Source organism: Gigantopelta aegis, chromosome 6 (assembly GCF_016097555.1).
Source record: "Gigantopelta aegis isolate Gae_Host chromosome 6, Gae_host_genome, whole genome shotgun sequence".
Lineage (NCBI taxonomy): Eukaryota > Metazoa > Mollusca > Gastropoda > Neomphalida > Peltospiridae > Gigantopelta > Gigantopelta aegis.
In genome coordinates this window covers 18,353,839-18,380,231 of record NC_054704.1, presented here as the reverse complement: position 1 = coordinate 18,380,231, position 26,393 = coordinate 18,353,839, and the positions used below count along the sequence as shown (strand labels likewise).

Sequence of the window (26,393 nt, the reverse complement as noted above, 5' to 3'; positions counted from 1 at the left end):
AGGAACCTTGTCACGTGACGTTGATAGCTCCTCTGTGGGTGGCGCAGCCCTGGTTTCCACAGCTCCTGTCACTGTTAGTGGCAGTCCCGTTCCGATTACCAGTGTTGTCCGATCTACTCAGCCAGCGACTGAGTCAGACGGTGTGGCATCCGAAGCCGGAGGTCTTCCGGTTTCACACGTGGAGGTTATCAGGGCTTCCTTGCGACGCAGAGGTTTTTCGACAAGAATTGCGCATCTCGTCTCTTCAGCAAAGCGCAAATCTACCGAGTCGGTTTATCAGTGTCACTGGCGTATGTGGGTTCGTTGGGCGAACGCACGGGATTTCGATCCCTTATCGCCTACTGTCAACGATTTAGCGGAGTACTTTCTGGCGTTGGTCCAAGAAAGGAAACTTAAAGTCACGACAGTGAAAAGTCACAGAGCTGCGATTTTCACTACTCTTAAACAGTGTGGATGTCGTGACTTTTCTACCAACTTGGTGTTGCATGATTTACTTAAATCATTACAATCCACGGTTGAACGACCTTCCATTATTCCGAAATGGAATGTCTTTCTGGTGTTACATGCTCTTAAGGGTGCGCCTTATGAGCCGTTGAGGTTTGCTAGTCTTCGTGCCTTGACGTGGAAGACTCTGTTTCTTGTTTCACTGGCAGCTTGTCGTCGGATCAGTGAGATACATGCTTTTTTGCATGACTTGGTTGATTACAATTCGGACGGGTCTGTCACTTTACGTACCGACCCTATCTTTGTTGCTAAAAACCAGTCTCCAGGGGAAGAGTTTCCACCTACTGTCATTCACAGTTTATCTCGTACACTGTCATCTGATAACTCGGATAGACTTCTTTGCCCGGTGAGAGCATTGAAGTATTATTTGCAGCGTACGAAAAACCGGCGGCAGGGTAAAAAGAGATTGTTTATTTCTTATACCATTAGGCCGGGTGATGTCACAAAAAATGCTTTGTCTCGATGGATAGCAGCTACCATCAAGCTAGCATATGAGATGGCGGGTGATCATGTGTTACGGAATTTCTCTGTTAAACCACATGAGATCCGAGCCATTTCTGCTTCCCTGAATTTTCATGACTCTTTAGATATTATAAAGGTCATGAATGCAGGGGTTTGGAAAGGACGGCACACTTTTGACCGTTTCTATTTCCGGGATATGGCGGTTGGTCCTGACGGTACGCGTAGGATCCAGACAGTCATTGCGGCTCAACACGTCGTGTCTGTGCGCAGGGCAACAGAAAGGGGTCGACCTCTTTTCCGTCCGACTGCCATCGATTCACGCTTCGGACATGTTTAACACTCCACTCTTTTCTGAGGGATGGGGTTTTTTGTAGTGTTGTCTACCGTTTCCTCTCCCTGGGGAGATGTTTTTCCTCCCTTTCATGGGGGATGAGTTTTTCTTTTGGGAAGCCCCTTTTTATTCCCAAAAGTTTTTTTGACTCCTTGTTACCGTATGTCGTGGTTCGTCCTATCTCCATGTCATTACTTCAAAGGAGCTTTTTGGGTACGGGTAAGTCCTCTATTTTCTTACCTCCTCCCATTAATGTTGAATTCACGTGCTCTAACGGTGTCATTGCACGTCCGTTATAGCATATTTGTTGTGCTAGCACAGTAAGTTGAATAAGACTATTAGAAAATTTGTTTCTAATTTTCATTATTATTCATACTTACCTAGTGCTAGCACAACAAACTATACCTCCCACCCACCCCTATGAGGCTTTCCCTCGGTGGGTGGACTTTGAACCGAGAATGAAGTTACAGGTAGCCCGTGCAAGGATAGCATTGCGCATATCCGGCAAGGGAGAGAATTATGCAGTGTGTAGGTATGACTCAGGTTGAATAGCATATTTGTTGTGCTAGCACTAGGTAAGTATGAATAATAATGAAAATTAGAAACAAATTTTCTAATTTTGAGACTTCAGTGATGAATTTGCTGCCAATATTGTTTGGGATAAATCATTAAGTGCCCCACTGAAAATTTTACATGCAATGACTATAGTTATTAGGCAGTGTAATATTATATACTATGGTAAGTTGTAAGTAGACCAAACATGTTACCTAATAATTCGCATTTTTATTTGTCACACACACCATTAACTTATAAAATGTAAAGGCATTAACAGGTATTTTAAAATATAGATGAGTTATAAAACTTTAAGACATTTTCTGATATTTTGAAAATATTGCAAATGTTTACTCTCCAGCGAAAAGAAAATCAACAAAATAAATAACACTTTAGTATTTAAATAATACTGTATAATGTAATATTTTCACATCTATTGCCATAAAACGTAACTGCACATTATTTATATACTACATTTTTAGGATACAATGGAGATCGAAGCTATAGATAGATAGATAACTAGTTTAACGTGTCCATATACCACTAGGGTTTCGAAGCTATAGACGGATCAATGTTGAACATAAGTTTCGAAGTTAAGTTAAAAACAACTGGATATATTGTGAAAACCAGTGCTGTGACGACATCCACACCAGTGAAAAACCTCGGACACAACACCTTCTCCAATAACTAATAATGGAAGTAAAACATGTAAAATATGTGCACAAAATTATAAACACTCACATTCGCTTCAAATGAACATGCAAACTCACGAGCCTAATAAAACAAGCAGTTTGACAGTACTGCTAAAGCATTGCACGTCCTCTGCCTGACCCAACAATTTTTCGTATCTCCTAAATTCAAGGGCCAAACATCTGTGAAATGTGAGTAAATCACCATGAAAGTTAAACTTGATCAGTAACAGTACATGATCATGCATGATAAAGCTATATACAAAATTTCACCTCAAGATTTTTAGGTATTGCAAAACAAAAGTGTGGAAACTTTGTTTTCAGATCTCCTAAGTTCAAGTGTCATAACTTCGTCAAAATTTTAGCTCAATATCTCAACGCCCTCTGCAAAAAACATCCCGACAGACGGACAGACAGAAGGATGGAGATGGAATCTATAGTCCCCTCCGGTTGGACCGGTAGGGGCTTAATAAAATGTTCAATCTGCCATTTGTATTTTTGAAGTCTTCGCTACCCATAATACATCTTTCGCAGGCATTTATGTGACGAATGTGGGAAATCATTTGGTCGAATATGATCTTTGATCGTTCATTTACGGAACCATCTGTCTGACAGTGCGGCATTGCTGAGTTGTCCTTTTGAGAATTGACAAAAGGTATTTCACATGATATTTATTCAGATCACGTCAATACTCACACTGGTGCTAAACCGTATTCTTGCGGAAAATGTTTGAAGTCTTTTGCTTCCAAAGCATGTAAACGACAACATACTTGGCCATGCATTGAAAACTAATTTTAATATCATGAGTGCAAAATATGTGATAGACATTTCACAAATAGTGGTTCACTATAGTCAACCACAAAAATGCTGAACACAAACATATTCATTATGCCTGTTGTTGTGGAAACACTTACAAATATATTACAGGACTGCTGAAACATCAGGCGAAAAAGGACACACACAAATAAAATGACTTTAGTGTCCTTCAAAAGAAATATTGCCCTATAGTATGATCACAATTTGCTCTAGAATATTACACAACTTTTTTCACTTAAAGGCTAGTATTTTTAATAGTCTTTAAAATGAATCAAAGAACAAATCAGTAATAACAGCTATTTTAAAAAACTATAGTTTTAAATTAACCGCAAATTACTTTATTCAATGAAAATACACAACAACACTATATTTTACTCCTACCCGCAAAGGATTTTATCTAAAAAGAGCCCAAATGGTTTGGTTTGAATTAATATTGTGTCTATTTCCAGATCAGGAAAAACAGATTGTAATGTTCAGTATATATTCTTAAATAATTCATAATTGTACTCGTATAACAGGTATTACTTCGTGTAGCTTCAAATGTAAGAAAACAGAAAAAACTACTTCAATTTTATTGAAAATATATCATTGTGCAAACATATTATTTGTTTGCAGACTTAATATCACTGGAATCACTTCCATATTTCACACACTTATTTAAAGCCGCACGCCTAGTTCCATCCAGCGAAAATAAATTATAATTTGGTTAATCTACAAACCTGTAACACATTTAGATCACGTTTTTATCAAATGGAGTGAAAAAGCAGGTTTTATATCGATAAATACCATGGGAATGCCCATGTCCCAATTGCTTGAAATAATTTTGAAAGTTTGTATTCTGATGTCACCGGTAGATGTCGCTCGAAGCACAACATTGCCTACATCACGACAAATTTCACAGAGTGCGCACAGACTTGGGGTGCGTTCCTTTCACCTCTCCTGGACATGTTCCAACTGTTCTGTCCTGGTTGTATCCCCTCTCCAGATATCGTAAGACTTAGCAAAATTATTGGTTTTAAGGGTGTGTAACGTTTTGTATTGAGATACTTACTTGTCTGAACTTTATTGTTAATAAAAATGTTCACGAACTGGGAAGAAAAATCTCACAAATGAACAACAAGCAAACGACAACAAATCGGATGTTGATTGCGCGAACCGTGCACGAGAAAACAAACCGAACCAAAATGATAACGGTCACGTGGTATACCAACGTCTGTGACATTGAAATGGGAATATCCCCTCTAAAAATAGATTAGACCTTGTCTGCTCAACGGGTTTTTTCTCAGAGGCCCGTGGCATTTTATGAAATACAAAAAATGCATTTTGTGGTATTACAAACACCAGGATTACCAGGATTACCAAAAAACACTTCAGGTGAATGGAAATGTATATTCTAAATAATAAACGGTAAGTAAAGTGCAATTTTATTTGTGAAAAAATGGGTTTAATAGCGAAAAACAACTATATTTCTTTTTAAATCACCAATAAACTCTGAAAGGACAAGCTCAGATGTCTGTAGGAAATTAACAATTTTATCTTACCTGTCGGGTTTATCCAAGTTGGCGCCATAACCGCAGCTTATTTATCCAACCGCAATGGCTTTATCCGTATGACCAGCGTGTTCATGCTTCTTACATAATAATTATGTTCAAATAATTAGGAAATGAAACTTTCCATTCTCATTTATCACACAAATCATTTAAGTAATAAATCGATAAATGTATTGAAATTAACAAGTAATTAAAGATAAAGATGGCTTTCGAATTTTAAAAACCATTTTACTGTTATTAAATATTATTCAACCCGGACCTAACTAAAACAATATTCCGGAATTATGCCCTATCATTTGCAATTTTGTAAAAAGATGGCTTAAGTTGCGTGAAAGCATATGAGTTGGAAGTAATTTCAAAGTGCTTGCATTTCACGTCTGTGTAAACTAATGGAGAATGTACGAGGGTGTGTGTATTCGTGAAACATAATTCACGAACCCCATAGGAGCGAATTGATGTTTTTTCATGGCTCTACACTTCTGACAATATTTGCTTTACAATATTTTGAATATTATTACCACTAGTATCAGGTTTATAAGGCTTAAATTACATATGTATTTGTTGATGCAGATGTTTGTTCATGTAATAAATGTATATTTATGTGATTGTTACTGCAGATAAATGTATATTATATTGTTATTTTTGCTCTGCCCATATGCTGGTGTTATGAAAATAAATTATTCTTATTCTTATATACTGTACACTTTTTTTTCATATATATATATATATATACATACACATACACATACACATACACATACACACACATACACACACACAAGATTGCATTATTATATACGTAACACCCAAAACTCATTGTGATATGTAACATTTTTAGTTGGTCTGTAAATACCCATCTACATTCTATGACAGGGCCGTGTTTAACAATATTACTGCCCTTCCCTTGTCCTCTTCGCTTAGTACGGCCCTGAACAAAGAAAAACATAAACACTGTCTTGTTTCATTTGTTTAATTTTAACATGATTGTAATGTATATACAATATCATACATTAGTAGCTATACATTCACATATATACAAACATATGTACAAAATCAAACATAACAGTGAATGAATTCTAAAGGGTATTGAGTACAATTTCCCACATGTATGCATTTAAATATGGTTGTGCTTACTCATGTTCTTGTGTGCAAAACAATTCATCAGAAAACATTTAGCTTCATTTTAAACGGACAATCAACCCATATTTCTGTTTAAAAAACAATTTTTAAAAACCTGTAATCTCTGCTGTAATTACTCTCTGCGATGTGAGGTAGGTATACAGAGCAAATTTTCTTGACTATATCATAAACAGTGGATTTAAATACTTGTACAAGAAAAGAATATTAATTTTATTACAAGGTGTCCTAAGAAAAGTCAGTAAATTAATTAAAGTAATTAATGATAAATTCAGAAGACCGTAAATATATCTGTATCAATATATACCACACCACTCATGGCATTGTATTATTGTATATATGCCGTCGGTGGGCCCATTGGGCTATTTCTCGTTCCAGCCAGTGCACCACGACTGGTATATGAAAGGCCGTGGTATGTGCTATCCTGTTTGTGGGATGGTGCATATAAAATATCCCTTACTACTTATAAAAATTAGCAAATGTTTGACATCCAATAGCCGATGATTAAAAAATCAATGTGCTCTAGTGGTGTCTTTAAACAAAACAAATTTCTTTTTTTAATTATATATATATGCATTTACATATTATATTATTTCTTCTCCTGTAAACCCTGTCCTATCTTGTCATGTAAAACAGTTCTGTTCATGTTTCCCCGTGTGCCGTTGCCTAACGGCCTGGATGTAATAAAGTTCTGTTCTGTTCTGTTTTGTCTATTCCAAATGTTGGTGACATTGTTTTCAGACGTATATTGATTTATATTGTATAAATTCAATATAAAACAAAATGAAGTGATGTTATGAATTGATAATAAATATAATTAATTAATTAATTAATTAATTAAAATAATTTAAATAAATAAATAAGACAAATAAACAGTGATTAAAAAAACAAAAACACACACAACCATAAGCTCATAAATAAAAAGGAAACCCCTTCTGAAGATGTTTGTATTAACCATGACATATGCATATACATGTGCAGACATCTGGTACACTATTTTTGCATAAGATATAGGTTGTAATTTAAACTGTGAGTGCTGACAATATTTTGAATGCATTCAAGGTCAAATGCCAAGTGATGATCAGAACTACAAATCAACCCATATTTCTGTTTAACAAACAACAAATATATAAAAATCCATGTGCTATATTCAATGTGATGTGATCTAGCGATAAAAAGTAAATTTTCCTGGCTATCTTAAAACATTTAATTGAACTGTTAAATAAAATACACGTTAGCGTTAATTAAAGACGCCAAACGTTTATGGTATCTTTATGTATTACATATTATCATTATATATATATATATATATATATATATATATTATATATATATATATATATATATATATATATACATACATATATGACCGAGAAAGAAGTGAATAACTAATTATAATTATAGTCATTATTTATGATTGATAGCCAAAGACGTTAATTAAATTATGTGGGTACATTATACATATAAAATGATTAACTTTTTATAATATGTTACGATATCTGCAACGATACCGCTGAAGCCATTGTTGTAGTGAAAAATTGTATATCTTCACGACACAAAAAGTATATTTCTAACACTAGTGTTTTATAAAATTAGATGAAGTTAATATAAATTAATACACGTCACCTAATATAATTCGTAGCGTATGTTTATAATGTATTTGTTACATAACAGTTTTGTAAACTTTAGATTTGATTTTGGTGTAACATCGTTTATATAAATTATACCCTTTCAGTAATGTATCTGTTGATATAACACACACACACAAATGATCACTGGTGTATGAATGCAATTTTGGTCGGTCTGAATGGTTTCTTTTCGTACAGTCTGTCGGTCATTTTGAAAGTACGTTATTCATATAGCAACCTGATTTGTCTGCCCTTGAATAGCATGCTATTCGTTTTCGTTAGTTAATCGTTTGCCTTATACCTCACAATTGGCAAATACATTATATCAAAATGAATATTATTTGTTTATCAAATTTGTGTTCTTGCCTTCGTGGCATGATATGATAATCATCTATCACAATCTTTTCATAGGCAAGCTCACCAACATATGTCATATCAAGTGGGATATTCACAGACATTAACCCTTCCCTTTCTTGATTTTGTTGCTGGTCTTTTATTTCTTTTTTTCTACAACGATAGCTAAAGGAACACAGTTTCACCAAAATATTGTACTGCGGCTTAATTCTCGATTTAGTGTTTCGCTGAAAGTACTCTATGTGACTTAGGTTGGTCAGCTTGCATTTATTATTGGTTGAACGAGACATTTCCATGACTAATTGGTTTGACTACCGTAACACTACAAGTTTTTGTGTTTCACAACCGATGAAGTACAGATGACGCTATCAATGCTATACGCTGTGATACCCGTCCGTCATAAACTGTCTTAGTGGTAGCGTTCACGTGCATGGTAGTCGCAAACATAAGTCACTGCTATACTTTGAGAGCATTTGGAATATCTACAATGTCTACATGGGTGTTTTTCTCTCCGATTTCTGCCTTGGCGTTTTCAAAATGTTGATCAACAATTTCCTTGGGCGTGCATCCTATCCGGAAGTATTCTATTACACCTGCAAATAAAAATATTGTCAGAGAAACTGTGATACATCAATCACTGGTATATATTACATTGACATAATCCGGTCTCCTACCTGCAGTAATGTCCATTTAACATCCAGAGAGAGAGAGAGAGAGAGAGAGAGAGAGAGAGAGAGAGAGAGAGAGAGAGAGAGAGAGAGAGAGAGAGAGAGAGAGAGAGAGAGAGCGGGGGAGGGGGAGAATGTTTATATTGGGTGCACTAATAAGTATGAAACAAGTTACAACTCAGGTAGTTTGTTTGTTTTTGTTATTTTTGCCTCACTCCAGCTACACACCCATTTGTCAAGAAGGCATCTTTTCAAAAGGAAAATATTTTACAGTAAAATGTGAAAACAACTGAGGTTTAATTGTTACAAAATGGTTTGGTTCAAAGGATGAGTTGTTACATAATCCTCACCCCATTTCGAACCATTTTCTACACATTACCTTTATCTATGTTCATACAATCGACAACCGTGGAAGCTACAATTTCGTTGGATTCGCCGTCACATATCACACCATCTAATTTCTTTCCTGAAAATAATAATGGCTTATACAGCATTTGTATGATGACAAATACCAAACACATAGACAATTCAAATTAGATATATATATATATATATATATATATATATATATATATATATATATATACTGTAAATCATGAAATTAATGCGAACAAGTAATTAATGCGAAAAATGCGGCGAACACATCGATGCAATAATAACTTGACGCATTTTGTTTAGTCTCATTCCCAATACAAAAAAATTTGCAGGATTTTACTATAATACTTCTAAATAAAATAAAACTTTTATAATATAAAGATGAAACAAATACAAAAACAATTTTTGTTAAATGTCGTTTTGTGAATACTTCAAGAATCTTTCTTTCTTTCGATGTTGCCATTCCATTTTCACTTTCCTGGAATATCATAGCGGTTATATAATACAGTGATTTTCCAAATGTTTTGTTTTTAAAAAGTTCATTTTGTGATGTGAGTATTTTTCAAATTTTCTTACACTCCTGGATTACTGTGTACATTTAAACTGTTTTGAACATTTGTAAAATTATCATCAACAAATTTTATTACTAAATATATTCCTTTAAAAATTAAACAGTAGAAAATTATATAACCGCAATCAACAATCCGTGCATATTTCTTCAAACCATTTGGCTCGACTCTATACATGGCATTTTAAGTTAGACTGGTCGCAAGTTTTCACTGTTGCAATATATCGCATCTATTCCTGTGTGGGCGTCGTGGCAGGCCATCGGTCTACAGGCTGGTAGGTACTGGGTTCGGATCCCAGTCGAGGCATGGGATTTTTAATCGAGATACCGACTCCAAACCCTGAGTGAGTGCTCCGCAAGGCTCAGTGGGTAGGTGTAAACCACTTGCACCGACCAGTGATCCATAACTGGTTCAACAAAGGCCATGGTTTGTGCTATCCTGCCTGTGGGAAGCGCAAATAAAAGATCCCTTGCTGCCTGTCGTAAAAAGAGTAGCCTATGTGGCGACAGCGGGTTTCCTCTAAAAACAGTGTCAGAATGACCATATGTTTGACGTCCAATAGCCGATGATAAGATAAAAAATCAATGTGCTCTAGCGGCGTCGTTAAATAACACAAACTTTAAATAACACAAACTTTACTATTCCTGTGCTGCGCATCAAGTGTATAAAATCAGTCTAAAACATTTGTTAGAATAATACGTCTGCGTTCGCGTGAAATACTGTGCCCTGCAATAGCGACCCGTTTACCTTTTATTCCTACTGGTGGATTAATTAGAAGCAATCACCACACAAAAGTGCGAGGCATACCCTTAACAATAAGGTGTAGTTATACTAATTACACTACTTTAAGTAATTAGGGCTTCCTGGTCGACCCACCATGCGATTAGCTTCAGATTATGTAGTAGCTGTCAAAACAACTACTGACTTCTTTTAACATGAAAGATGAAGCCCAAACAATATAATAAGAACACAACTGTGGTTTTTATGTGATGTGGACTTTTGCCCGACGTATTAATAAAAATACGCATTTTTGTTCACTCATGTACGGACGCAATAATATCATGACGCATTAATTTCATGATTTACAATATATATATATATATATATATATATATATATATATATATATACACACATAATTGCTTTATAATGATAATACTCAGTTTGTTACTTTACACTACGTTATGTTTGGGTGTCTAACATGATTATTTCGACACTTAGTAATAAATAAATAACATTACTTTGAGCTACATAAACATATTTTTAGTGGAGATAATATAAAATAGAAATATATGAAAATAAATGTGCATATTTTGCTTTAAGATCTTTTAGTTATGATTATATGTGTAATACACATATGAATTACATGTTCGTTGTAATACGTTTGGTAAGGTATTTATTTCACTTGAATGCATTTTTTCCCCAAAGCTGCTGCTATGTGTGTGATGATACAATTGCGTTTAGCATTGAAAATGCACATTGGCGTATCTAGAAGGAGGTCACACGGGTTCCACTACTCCCAACCGCACGTTTAAATTGCCGCTTTTAATGACTGTTTTTAAAATAAAATAAAACAAAATAAAACAATGAATTACCACAAAAATATGACGGAAAGCATGCCCCCGAACCCCCCATACAGATTTCACTCTCTCTTGACCCATTTTTCTTCAGCAAACTCAAACTTGCCCTTGTTAGGATTTTATTACCCCTTTAACAACATCCTAGATCCGCTCCTGAATGTACATATCTTTACATTTCTAACTTGTTCAAATTTTATAAACTTGTTTTTATTATTAGTATTTTTTTTTAAAAGCTATACGAAAATCGTACCCAGTGCTTCTATAAGCATATTATGATGTGTGCTGTCTGGGCCTCCACTGACGTTACCAGACGTGAGAGCGATCGGTCCGGACCAGTCCACCAGATACGCGAGAACTGTGCTGTCTGGAACACGTATACAGATGCTGTCCTTGTCCCCCACGATGTCATAGGCATCACCAAGACCCAGGTTGTACATCCACTGTCCTTTAGGCACGACGCAGCTGATGCCCCCGGGGTAACACCGCCTCATGAACGCCCACAGGAGAGGACTGAAGTTGGGCTCGGCATCTTTCAGCTGATCGAGATTAGCCAGACAGAGGCAGATCGGCTTCTCCTGGGGACGTTCCTTGACGGCGTAGATCTTCCTGATGGAGTCGGGGTGCTTACAGGACGCTCCTATGGCGTATACCGTGTCTGTTGGTGTTCCGACCACTCCCCCAGAGTGTAGGACTTTGGCCACTTTTCTTAAGGCTGAAGATCGTCTGGACGGGTACAAAGGACATGGTGGGTTTTCGAATGGGTTGATGTCTTTTTCCTAAAACAAACAAAGAACACAATTTATCTTTAGTACTTTTTTTTTATCACATATGTTTTAGAGGGATGGGTAAAATATTAATGAATCGAGGAATACTTATCATTCAATGCTATAGCATTTTAATTTTCAACAGGGCAATGATATGATAAAATAACTCTTAATGCAATGTAGTAGTAGCAGTAGTAGTAGCATCAGCAGAGTAGTAGTAGTAGTAGTATACTTTAACCTGATTAATTCTGTGTAGCAGTAGTAGCAGCAGAGTAGCAGCATAGTAGTAGTAGTAGTAGTAGTAGTAGTAGTAGTAGTAGTAGTAGTAGTAGTAGTAGTGATAGCAGTAGTATACATAAACCTGAAGATACTAGTTTGATACATGTTTGATTTGTCACTAGTAAACATGATTAGTTCATAGTTAGATCAGAGAAGAATAGCACAGAACAGATGTACTCACCTGAACTAGAGGTACCCCAACAGGGATTACATATTCCTGGAGTGTTCCATTTACCATTTCCGCAATTGCTCCATAAATGGCCGGTAGAACTGAAAACAAATTGATATCATGTTAATTAACATGTTTTAGAATTCATATCAACATAAACGCAACAACGCAACGATCACAACATTTTGTGAAATGATTAGGCAAGATATTAAATTGTCATGGAACATCCAGTTAACAATTTTCACTACCTTTGAATCTATCATTTCGTACACATTGTAATATATTATACGCCGCTTGTATAACGTCACTTTAAAATTAATCTCAATATTACATGAAAATTGACTTAATTTAGAATCTAATTATATTACAATATCTTTTAGTTGTTATGTTCTTTGTGTGCAAGTATAAAACATGAACTACACGTGGACCACATGTATGACACCTGTGTGACTAGATCCTATGCATAATATACAACATCCCATTCTCTTAATGGGGTTTTTCTCGTCCCAACCAGTGCACCACGACTGGTATACCAAAAGCCATGGTATGTACAAATATAACGACAACAACAGATAGTGACGTCGTGCTATTTCGAATGGCCTCTACTCAGCATTGTACGTTTTACATTCCACTACATTCCATGACAGTTCTCCAATAGTTAATTCTATGTGTTCATCTACATTCAGTTGCAAAGAGTTGTATCCAGAGTTAAAATTAGGTACAAAGACAGGATCAGTGTTAGGACTTTCGGAGAAACTGGCCTTTGGAATAGAAATATGCCACACTACCAGCCATCAGACAACTGTGGCACCCTACCACGACCAGAATCACCACCAGCAACGTATGTAGTGTTTGTTCTAGGAACTGAAGTTGAGACTCACCTGCCAGAATGGCTGTGACGAGGATCATCCACTGTGGGTGGATGTTCCAACAGCGGGTCACCTGTGCAATACAACACAACTCCATGAACAGGGCGAACGGGATCCAGACTCGGGTAAACAGCGGCGTCACCAAAACACCGACTGTGTGCAGGATGAGAACGCCTATGGACGCCTGGCGGAGCGCAAATGCTGTGTTTCCTGGAAAAACAAAACAAATAGACGTTTCTGAACTTACAGATTGTATAGATTTATTTAGTAAAGATACATTAATATTTCGTTTAAGATATATTATTTTTGTAAACCACAATCATGAATTATATCTTTATATATTTGCATCGGTCATTTAATTTAAGAGAGCGTATGCATGATTATCGAAATTGTCTTATATTGTTAACTAAATATATTAGTCTGACTTAAATTTCGAATTGACGGTGATAAATTAAAAACATATCGTGGTTAGTTTTACACTTCATTCAGTATTTGGTTTTGTAGTCACTAGTATAATAATGCAGTTTACACATTTCATATTGAGTTATTATTGTACTGTTGATTACTATTACTATCACATATTTGTTATATTAGGCCTACATTGTAGTTATTATATTATATTTTATTATGTTATACCATCAAAAAGCATAGCTGTCCAGATAGCCCAAAACGCCGCCAAAACCACGAGATAGTAGCATTTCGCCAAACTCCCCGCAGTGTACGCCAGTCTGGCAGCGTATAGGTTGAGTATCAGTCCTGACACCAATATCCATGGCAACGAAAGAGTCCCCCTGGTGGCTTCCAGGGGAGCTAAACAGGACAAGGCGACGGTGTTGCATATCAAGGCGATGACGTCCACGATCTTCAGATCCACTTTATCCTCATCCCGGTAATCGCTGTTACCAACCTTTTTGCTTCTGTGAGCGAGAAATGTAGTCAAGACATTATAAATACGTTATGAATAGGCTGGGTAAACTGTGTATATTTTACAAATAACATATATAGATTTTAGAAGCGCCAATATGTAAGTGCCACCACACGTTTAACTGATGAAAAAGTAGTTGTAATAACACATCAGCGCCTTGTTTAATTAGCAGGTATTAGGTTGGTTCATTTAGGAAAAAAAGATAAATGAAACCTATTGTTGTCATATTATAGGCCATTTCTGTAGACCAGTAGCAAACAGAAAAGTCAAGACAGATTTATTATATTATTAACAGACTATTCAGTAAAATAAATAGAAATTGCAAACACTTTCAATCTTAAAGAATAAAAACAAAATATGTTCTAAATTGGCCAATCACGGGCGTTGTTTTTGGTGTGTTCATGTTTGACCCATCTGAACTTATTTTCAGTTAAATAGCGAGTGCTCAACTAAGTGAACTTGGCGAGTGACCAATTTGAGTTCAAAGGTTTAGTTCACGTACACTAAGTATAGACCCCTGTTGTGCTCTTGTCAACGAAATATTCTTTTTTAAAACTTCAACAAACCAAGCCAAGAAGTTATTGCACTTTAATAATTGCCGTTCTGAACTATGTGTTAATATACAGTGCGTAAAAAAGTTTTAAAATATAATTGACAATAAAATATGCAAGTGATATTACTCATCAAAGATATAAGCTTATATATGATATAAAACTATATATGATGCTTTCATATAACACAATTTTCAAATATATAAATACTGATTCGAATTATGTAAAATGGTTTATCAACAACAGAAGTAGTGTCTAAATTACACATATATATATATTTTTTTAAATGCAGTTGGCACAATAAATGTTCTGTTAGATTCAAGCCGAATTAATATCAAGGTAACCGCAAGTAAAACAGAACTTCCTGATCTTTTTTTTCTTTTCTTTTCTATGCCTAATCGGATAAATGTAATCTGAGTCTGTAGTTATTCAAACCTTAAATTCCAACTGTCGCATAAAATCTTAATTAGCTCTAGAATCCAGAGCAATGTGATAAAAATAATAATAAAACAAACAGAAGCAACAAAGACAAAAACAAAAACAAAAAAAGCAAAACAAACACCAACAACAACAATAACAAAGTACAAAAGGTCACAGAAATTGCGATTGTGGTTTCTTGTTTGTTACTCAAAATACTTTTTGACTTATTTGTTGTCCATGTATTTCCATCATTCTACCCGAAACATTAGTTTCAATACATGTAAAAATGCGTAGTGATTCGTTTGCAACCTTATATAGCTGTTTGGCAGTAATGTTAATATGAATAAATGTTGTTATCCAGATTCAGGCATTTTCGTTTAATTCGGGCAAAAATTAAAGAGCCTCCCCCCCCCCCCCCCCCCCCACACACACACACAAATGGGAGGCCGTACGCCTATTATGCGGAGGAGAGCCAGGCAGAGGGAGAAAGAGATGGGATGGAGAAAAACAGACGGGCAGAGAGACCGAGACATAAAAAGAGATACAAGGAAAGACAAGATAAAGAGAAAGCTTCTTACCTAAGTTTAGCAAAGCCAGCATCGAAGAACTTCTGCAGAGTCTCATTAAGCATCACCTCTTGTCCAATGAACATGACCGACTTCTCGGCGATGGAGTTTTCCAGATGCGCCATGGAAACGTACAGCGTGGCCACCGCAAACACGGCCGCTGACACACCGAACGTAAAGTTATGAGCTGCATGGGGTATGTGGTCCACCGACAGAATGGCCACTATCACAAACAGGAGGTTGTAGAGGAACACCACCTTGTTCCTCGTGGCTGAGACGAGCGTGAGAAATATCAACAGAGCTATCAGGCCCCACTGACCGAAAAAGTTAACCCTGAGGTTTTCAATTCCAGGAAACTGTAACGTTATCAGCAGCTGAATTAGGCCTCTGGACATCCAGAATATAAAGTAAATGACGAATTCCATAGCATGAAAGAAGTCGTGTCTGAGGAACGAGTAGTAGCTGCCTAGGAGGTGACAGACGATGCTGTATATGAACATTGGCATGGCCGTCCTGAAGTCCTGGAAGTAGCCCAGGTGATGGAATAGAAGCACGACGGCAGGCACCACGTTGCCGAAGTACCCAAGTCCGTACGGTTCGCCGTATTTTGTGTCCTTCCTGGCTTCGTTTTTCTGGTTGGAATTCTCCTTGACTCTGACCAGCAGAGGGTCGTAGATGGCATTGCCCAGGCCAGGCAGAATGTACGTTTGGCTGACCCCTTTGAGGACCATCACCCAGACTGCGTAGACGCTGGTAATGACGATAAATATCTCAAACGCAGCAGCTACTCGCCTGCCCCAGTCAAAAAACATGCCAACCCCTTCGAAGACGAGAGTCAGCATAATGGCGACGAGGACGGGGGGCATGATGTAGTTGACGGTGATGGCCACCAGACACAGTATGACAGCCACCGTCATGAAGCCGATCATGCCTGAGATCGCTCCTTGGCGGAGGACCTCGATACCCACGACGGGGTTGAGGATGTGGTTAATTCCCATCACGGTCCACAAAGAGGCGAATATTGAGAACGCTGTTCCAACAAGGTGGTCGTTTCGACGAAAGCTCAAGATTGCAGCAACCAGCTGCAGAAAGCCGCCCATAACGATAAGATGGGCCCCTGAAATAAGAAGAAAAATATACACTTTAGAATGTTAGTTAACGTTTGTTTTGTTTAATGACAACACTGGAGCACATTGATTAATTAATCATCGGCTATTGGATGTCAAACATTTATTAATTCTGACACGTGGTCATCAGAGGAACCCGATACATTTTTCCTAATGCAGCAAGGGATCTTTTATATGCACCATCCCACATGCAGGACAGCACATACCACGGCCTTTGATAAACCAGTCGTGGTGAGAATGATAGTTGATACAGTTTACTATGAACGTGTGTTACATTGTTACAAAATATTATATGCTGCCAAGCGTAATAATATGTCACAAAAATGCTGATTTAGCATATTATGATGTAACAGCAGTCTAAATCTGCATATTATAAAAACTAAATTTTCCCTCTAGCTGATGATAAAAGATGTATCATTTGTTATGTATCAATGTAATGATAGACATATGATTTTCCATTCCCACGAGAAACAAACTTACATTGAAAGACAGGTGAATAGTGGCACCGATGCTGGCATGGGATGCCGTTCGATATCCATTCATCCATTCATTCATTCATTCATTCATGCATTCATTCATTCAATTATTTATTAAGCAAAGTGATCAGATATAATTTTAGAAGAACAGCGGGTTTCCTCTCTTAATATCTGTGTGGTCCTTAACCATATATCCGACGCCATATAACCGTAAATAAAATATGTTGAGTGCATCGTTAAATAAAGCATTTCCTTCATTCCTTCATAATATAACAGGACAAAAAGGAAGGGTATGTTTTAATTGTAACAGTTTGGTAAATTGTCATGGTGACATTTGGAATATTAAATTATTTACAGTTTGTTTTATGTTTAGTTATACCTTTTACTTTGATCACCTTAAAAGATAGCCTAAGAAACTATGCTTAGGTGACAATTTATTAAATAATTGTATGTTGTATTTAAATTTAATAAACTGCAATTAAGTAATCGGATAAAAACATAAATGTCGTGTATATATATATATATATATATATAAAGAAATCAACTACCACTACATAAATCTTAATGATCAAAAATATATTAACACAAACTCGTATAGATAGAGTTCAGAGGATTAGTAAGATGGAGTGTTTACGTGATCTTTCCTGCAACCAGAATAGCACTTAGCACGGAATTTAAAAATATATACCATTAGATATATCATCATCAGATGGAACGGAAATAACCTATTTGCTCCTCCGCAAGAATGAATGTGTCGAAACACTTTATAATATTTAATATTTTTAATTAATAATAGTTTAATTGAAGAACTACTTTCGTATGTGTTCCTATTTGTCAAAATGCTTTAAACCACAATTACGCCCTTCCGAAAATATGTTCGGATTGTTATTTTTTCAAATATTATTTTTATAAACTTATAAATTGTTTATTCGAAAAGAACACAATCACTGCATATTTAAAAACAAAATCAAGTTTCCTAATAATTATACCTAAAACCCAGGTGACACAGAAACTCGTTAAAATAAATCCCCACTGGCAACATTTCCGGAAACGGTTCTGTCGACTTCCGTTTATGAAAGTTGAGTTATGTGGCCAGAAAGTGTTGTTAGTCAGCAATATCATATTAAGCAAAATACCGCATGTCACTGCTGCTGCAACACTATATAAGTACAGCAGATATACGGAAGGTTTAACCGGTAAGCCGGCTGTAAGCGGATTGTTTGCAAAGACCTGCACTGATCATTCCGAATAATCTGAAACGTAAAGCAGAGAACAAAAGCGCAATAATGAATTGGTTTTATTTATTTTTTAATGTATTATTTTGAGAGTAATCAGACAAAAAAATAACCAAAAACCCCCCACTGTTCAGTGTATTTTTTGGTTTTACCCTTTGCTTAAGTGGAAGGAATGGGTAATAATTTTTGAAGCTTGATTGTGGGCCCTCTCCTGATTACACATATTATTTATGACAGAATTTATTTTCAAATAAATAAACATTGAAAATCACTAAATGAATTTCTTGAAAGCAAAAGCAAAAGATGATTTAAACGAGTATCAAGGATTCCAGTAAAAATTAGCTATAAAGCCAAAATGATCGTATCTATTAAATTGATGAGCGTATTTTTAAACATGATTTAAACTTTGTTAATAGCCATATTAATTAAGTTGGTTATTTTACATTGTTTTAGCCTTGTTTAACTACTCATTTGCTGGAATGCAAAACAAAGATGAATAATGAACGAGCCAATCTTAGGTTTTTGAGTAGACACGAGTCACATGATCGCATCAAACTGACTCGTTCCATTCATATACATAGGCCTTCATCTCCTATATACAGTATTTTTCTGTGTCATAACATTTTTAAGTAACGGTAAAAAAAATTAATATATCATTTCAACAAAAAATATATATCAGGCATAGCGGAAGCAAGTAGACATTGGGGGGGGGGGGAGAGGGGCTGACTGAGATCGAGGGTGCGAAGCAAAGTATCTAGGGGATTCGGAGGTATGCTTTCTCATAAAATTGTGAAAACTAGATGTCCTGAAATGCAATTTCCTGCATTCTAAAAGTCAAATTCATCTCTGCCTTAAGATTTACTACCAATAATAAGGCTTGTGCATATATAGTTTATATTACTCAAGATCGTCGTCAAGGTAATTATTTTTGCCAGAATTAATTGGTGGTGGTAGTGGTTATATTAGTATTAAAGATGGTGGTATTAGGGGTGGTAGTATAGGTAGTGGTGATAACAGAAGTAACAGAAGCAGCAGCAGCATTAGCAGTAGCAGTAGTAATAGTAGTAGTAGTAGTAGTAGTAGAAGAAGGAAGTGGTAGTGGTAGTTGTTGTAGAAGCACACATTAGTAATGCTTAATTGTTTTCTCAGAAATATGGTTATCTTGATAGTGTTAGCTTTTTCGAGTGCGATAGAACTACAATTTTATGTGTTACGACTAGGCAAGTTTGTCAGCTACTGTTTGCAAATAATGATGTCAAAACTATCTGCTGCACTACCAAAGAACCAAAGGCTGGTGGAAGAGGACGGTTTCTATGACGTAGTTGTTAAGCTATCGACTTTAAGGCTGGTGGGTACTGGGTTCGCATTGCGGTACCAGCTCCTAACCAAAGCGAGATTTAACGAGTCATTGCGAAGGTATGAGACCACCAACTTATTCCTTATTAGCCACTAACAACCAGTCATTAACCCACTCATAACAACCAGCTATTAACCCACTCATAACAACCAACCATTAACCCACTCACAACAACCAGCTATTAACTCACTCTCCTAGACAGACAGACATTAACCCACTCTTAACAACCAGCCATTAGCCCACTCTTAACAACCAGCCATTAACCCACTCTTAACAACCAGCTATTAACTCACTCTCCTAGACAGACAGCCATTAACCCACTCTTAACAACCAGCCATTAGCCCACACTTAACATTCAGCCATTAACCCACTTTTAACAACTAGCCATTAACCCACTCTTAACAACCAGTCATTAACCCACTCATAATAACCAGCTATTAACCCACTCTCCTAGACATACAGCCATTAACCCACTCTTAACAACCAGCCATTAGTCCACTCTTAACAACCAGCCATTAACACACTCTTAACAACCAGCCATTAACCCACTCTTAACAACCAGGCATTAACCCACTCTTAATAACCAGCCATTAATCCACTCTTAACAACTAGCCATTAACCCACTCTTAACAGCCAGCCATTAACCCACTCTCCTAGACAGACAGCCATTAACCCACTCTTAACAACCAGCTATTAACCCACTCTTAACAACCAGCCATTAACACACTCTTAACAACCAGGCATTAACCCACTCTCCTAGACAGGCAGCCATTAACCCACTCTTAACAACCAGCCATTAACCCACTTTCCTAGACAGACAGTCATTAACCCACTTTTAACAACCAGCCATTAGCCCACTCTCCTAGACAGACAGCCATTAACCCACTCTTTAACAACCAGCTATTAACCCACTCTTAAGAACCAGCTATTAACCCACTCTCCTAGACAGACAGCCATTAACCCACTCTTTAACAACCAGCTATTAACCCACTCTTAAGAACCAGCTATTAACCCACTCTCCTAGACAGACAGCCATTAACCCACTCTTAACAACCAGCCATTAACCCAGTCTTAACAACCAGCCATTAACCCACTCTCCTAGACAGACAGCCACTAACCCACTTTTAACAATCAGCCATTAACTCACTCTCTTAAACAGACCGCCCATATAAATTAGGTTTAGAACAGCGTGTTTGAAGCCCTGGGCGGCAATGTTTGGTATAGATATATGGCGTAAATATAGACTTGAAAAGTGCAAACGGAAAGGAGCACTCAATGCCGCTTTGTAATGACGTCGACTGTCCTTCAACAAATATCCCTGGACTTACTTTTTGTGAACACTTAAAGTGACAGATCCTAGTTTTTAAACACTATGACGTATTGTTCACCATTAAAGCCGGGTTTTTTAAATAATATAAATTAGAAGTACTTACATTTTATTATTTAGAATTTTAATTTTCGTACACCTTAAGTGGTTCTGGTCATCCAGGCTTTTGCAATACCCCAAAATGCATTTTTTCATAATTCTAAAAAAAACGCACGTTCGTCTGAGAAGTAATGGTTATCGAGACAAGCTATAGTTTTTTAGACGGTATTTCCCTGTTTAAACATCACAGACTTTAACTTCTCTCTGAAATAATTGTATCCAAATGTATTACAGGTTTGTCGATTAACTAACCTTAGTGTCCATTTTCACGAGCTGAAACTAGGGTCTGCGCCTTTAAAGTTGTGCGGCGTTTAGTCAGTTCATTATGGAAAACAATTGAACGCTTCGTTAAAGAGACGGTATCGAGTCTGCTGACATTGTTTAAATTTCACCGACCCACAGTGCCTTTTAACCACCAAAATAACACATTGAATACATTTTCTTGTTTAAGATATTAGTGTCTGTATATTCAATGTGTTTCTGATCGGCCTAATGCTTGTAATGGCTCAAAATTCATTTGATTTCGTAATATATTGTGGAGGTTTTTTTCGAACACATGAAATTATTAGGTGGTGAAATCTATTCAGGGTTGCTACGAAAATTAGAACGACTAGCAACATATTGAGTGTAAAGACATTGTCATATTAAACGAGAAAATGTATTTAATATTTAATAAGTAATTTTAGTCGTTAAAATGGATGCTAAATGAGAAACGTGTTATAACAGCCCCAAAGTTAATGCATTCGCTTAAAGAAATGTAAATATACATTTTTCCACAATGAAAGATCACATTTGTCTTGGTTGTTTAATTCTCTTTTCATACCGGCCTCGAAGGCGTCGTGGTTAGGCCATCGGTCTACAGGCTGGTAGGTACTTGGTTCGGATCCCAGTCGAGGCATGGGATTTTTAATTCAGATACCGACTCCAAACCCTGAGTGAGTGCTCCGCAAGGCTGAATGGGTAGGTGTAAACCACTTGCACCGACCAGTGATCCATAACTGGTTCAACAAAGGTCATGGTTTGTGCTATCCTGCCTGTGGGAAGTGCAAATAAAAGATCCCTTGCTGCCTGTCGTAAAAGAGTAGCCTATGTGGCGACAGCGGGTTTCCTCTAAAAAAAACAGTGTCAGAATGACCATATCTTTGACTTCCAATAGCCGATGATAAGATAAAAAAAATCAATGTGCTCTAGTGGCGTCGTTAAATAAAATAAACTTTACTTTCTCTTTTCATTTTCAAGTGGCCGCCTGGAAAGCCATCTCAGCACCTTTCAGTTTCATAAATAAACTATATTTATATTAAATCATGATTTACACGTCAATAGGTAACTGTTTAATATTAATATTTAATGTATTTAAATGGTATTTTTATTTGTATTTTAAAAAGGAATCATTCAAAAGAATCCCCTACCCCATACAAAAAACCACACACACACACACACACACACACACACACACACACACAAAACCCACACACAAAAACAAACAAACAAACAAAAGCAAAAGCAAAAACTAAATTTAAAAAAAAGGAACGGACGACTACATGTATTTGATAAAATTTAAATTTTAAAATTAAAATATTAAATTTTTTAGTGAAGTGTTGAATATTTTGTAAGACATTTTTGATTTAGAATTTATTATTACTATATTTTTTTTAATAAGCTTAGCCTACAGGTGAATAGTTGTTGACCGTTTTGAGGCACGGGGTTTTTGTTTTTTTTAAATGTGTATATATATACATATATACATGTATATAATATATATATTTATATATCTAATTTAAGCCTGTGGACAGATTATTTGACGTGAGGGGCACAATCTCTAATGGGGTGGGGCACAAGCCAGGACTGCACCCCTCACCCTGGTTCCTACAGACCTCCAATCACTACAGGTAGTAACTTATTTCGAAGTCTTATTTTGCGTGTAGTTACCTAATTGCTTGCAAATACATTTCGTATAGTTAGGCCTAATCTTTCCAAAATCTAATAATTATATTGTTCAATTAAACATTTAAAAAAACCTGTACCCTATGTTGGGGTCGTTTCGTGAATTTACGGTTCTGATTATTTACTTCCTTTGTCGCGCGTGGATTAGAACGTCTGCTCGGGTTAAAGGAACAATTTGTGACTTTGCAGGAAACTACTAAAAACTGGTGAGTCTACGAAGAAGGAAAAGCGTTACAACCTCTCGTTTACCTTCCCTTTTCTACTTAGTGTCGGCGGTTCATTTAGGACGTTTCCAGTCTAACAAAATGTGCACCGGTTGATTCTTTACTGAAACAGCCAGCCATTTTATTGCTAATGTTTCCTCTTTATTATAGCTTTCTTTAATAAAATATATTATTTAGCACAAATAGGAACAAATAATAAACACGCACTGGAAGCTATTATTTAGTTTGCTAGGTTTTAATTATACTTCATTTTATTTTATTTAATGATAAGTTAATAATTGAGTCGATAATTATTTAGCTGGTCACATAATACATATATACATGTTAATGCAATAAAATGCAACTGCAATTTAATTATAAATTCTGTAATTTTTGAATGACTGATTATATTATTATCAAACTGAATAGCAAAGAATTCATACATGTAGAAAGAGTTATAATAATTTAAGGTAATATTATATCTGAAATATAATAAATTAAATAGAATTAATTAATTTAATTATGTTATTAATAATAATGATAATAATGATGAATGAATAAATGAAGGAATGTATAACGACACACCAGCACAAAAATACATATCGGCTATTGGGTGTCAAGGATAATAATGATAATAATGGTGGTGACGAATATGATAATGGTGGTTGTGGTGATGATGATGATGATGATGATGATGATGATGATGATGATGATAATCATAATGATAAAGATAATCATACAAATCATTTTTAAAGTTGTTTAATATTTTGTTTTTATTTTTCAAAAATTAGCTTACGAATTTTGTTTTAGAAATAAACACTAAAGCACCAACCTGCCAGAGTTAAAGCTGTCTGCGAGAAAGGTCCGTTGAGCATGTTTTCCACGGCCACGACGAGCGCCGACATGATGTTGGCCACCAAACCCAGGGCCCCGGGCTCTGCGTACAGAATAGCAGCAAACTCGCTCACTCTCTCCTGTGGATCACGCATCTTTGCTGTTCTTCACGGATATTAAAACTGAAATACAATCCAATTTGGCGAACTGCGCCAGACGTTGAAACACTTCTAATGTTAATGTGTATAATTCCGATGATATTACCTTTTTATTCGGGAAAACAATTTAGAACTGAAGTTATGACACAGACTGTTATGTAGTTCTAACTAAATTCTGTTTATATATGTCCAGTGTTCGTCTATGGTGGCTGAGTAATGACATTAGGCGTCACCAAAATCTACCCAAATAAATAAAACAAAAATTGAAAAAATTAAAATTAATAATGAAAACAGTTTGTGTTTTAGGTTTGCACTTTGTTCGCTGTAGCCAAATGGAGTGCGTAAGCCGGCAGCTCCTAAGCCGTCTGGTACGGGTATTCCGGTGCACAGTTCAATATATACATTTTTGCACATGGCCTGGTCGTCATTTGGCTATTTTTAATCAAAATGGTCACGTCCAATTACAATTTGTCGGATATCTCCGAGATGGGTGTGTTGTCCCTCGTCTCGCTGCTAGCAAGCTGCTCGTAGGCTCGCCCTCGATTCAAACCATTGTTGTTTCCAGCAGACTGTACCGCCCCCTTGCGGCGAAACGTTAGATCTATTTCAGATACACCCTTCTCCCGTCATGCCCCTTTTCTGTTGTCCGCAGGTAGAACAAAAGCGTGGGTTTTTTGGTGACCAATCGCAGAGCACGTCCTCATACCGGGCTAGTGTCCAACGAGGAAGTCTCGACGTAACATATGCCCAGGTACAACTAAATCCTGGACCGAGGATGACCCGGAACGATATATTAAAACTTTTGTGACGTAGATGTGTTGATTTTTAAGTCCACTGTGTGAGCGTGAACAATATTGTATGCTATACTAAGTAACCGCATGACGCCACCTACTGAGAGAAAAAAAACTCCGCATTCTCGCTCCACCCACAAAGCGATCCCCGCCTCCTTATGCAAATGAGCAGGAAATAACATTATTTGGTTAGGCGTCATTCTAAGGTAAAATCCGTTTTGGACAGAATATAGCGATAGACAATATTGAAAACCAGTTGACGTCTTTTACTGTTGAGGATAGCACGTATTATTTGTTGTTCCGATATTTAGTTACAAGTATTAACCGTTCAGTGTTCGCGAATTGACGAGAGACAATGAGCGCAATCAAGCGTTCCACGGCCACGATAGCAGGTCTCTACTGCACACTCGTTACCTTGATCGTCGTTATCATCTTCAACTTCAGCGTCCCCGCCAACTACCTACCTGCCAACGTCGGTTATGGAGTGGCGCTCATTATATTGTCTGTACTAAGTCTCATTGTTGGTAAGTCCATTTAACAAGAAAGTGTTAGTATTCATTTTCTAAAAATATTTTATTTTATTTATTTATATTTTTGTAGTATTTTTAATAGAAACTGTTTTAAAAACGTATAAAATATTACTTATTTTTAAAAATGTTTTAATGATAAAATTTTATTAAATAGATTATTGATACATATTTTATTTACCATAACTGTATACACAGTTTTACTGTTGTATATTCATCGATTCATAAACCTTTGTCTAACACACAATTCGTTTTCTGCTGGGGTGTCATTAAACATTCAGTTACTCATTTTTTGAACAGCCTATCGTTTTAATAAAATATATATAAAATAAAATAATGTATCCGAGAAAGATTCACGAAGCTGTATTAGATTAAATAATTAAAATTAACTGTACAGTTTAAATTGTTAATAAATGTCGCAATTTAAGAATAATGTTTTCGTGAGTTTTAAAGAATGATCTAAAAAGCATAGCAGAGGTATGTGGTCGACACCGTTAGCTAAATACACATGTACATATTTCACTAAATAGAACAAGACATTAAACTAAGGTCTAAAA

The 26,393-nt window shown here is 36.2% G+C and overlaps 1 protein-coding gene across 1 annotated transcript; it reads right to left on the bottom strand.

Annotated features, from left to right (window-relative positions):
* Positions 1-7,717: 7,717 nt before the first annotated feature.
* Positions 7,718-24,515, bottom strand: LOC121374400. Its single transcript, XM_041501501.1, has 8 exons — positions 24,359-24,515; positions 15,771-16,899; positions 13,933-14,213; positions 13,309-13,506; positions 12,440-12,528; positions 11,466-11,991; positions 9,071-9,157; positions 7,718-8,616 (listed from the first exon to the last, which is right to left on the bottom strand). The coding sequence occupies exons 1-8, from the start codon at positions 24,513-24,515 to the stop codon at positions 8,480-8,482; spliced, it is 2,604 nt and encodes an 867-aa protein (XP_041357435.1). The 3' UTR covers positions 7,718-8,479.
* Between the last annotated feature and the right edge of the window lie 1,878 nt (positions 24,516-26,393).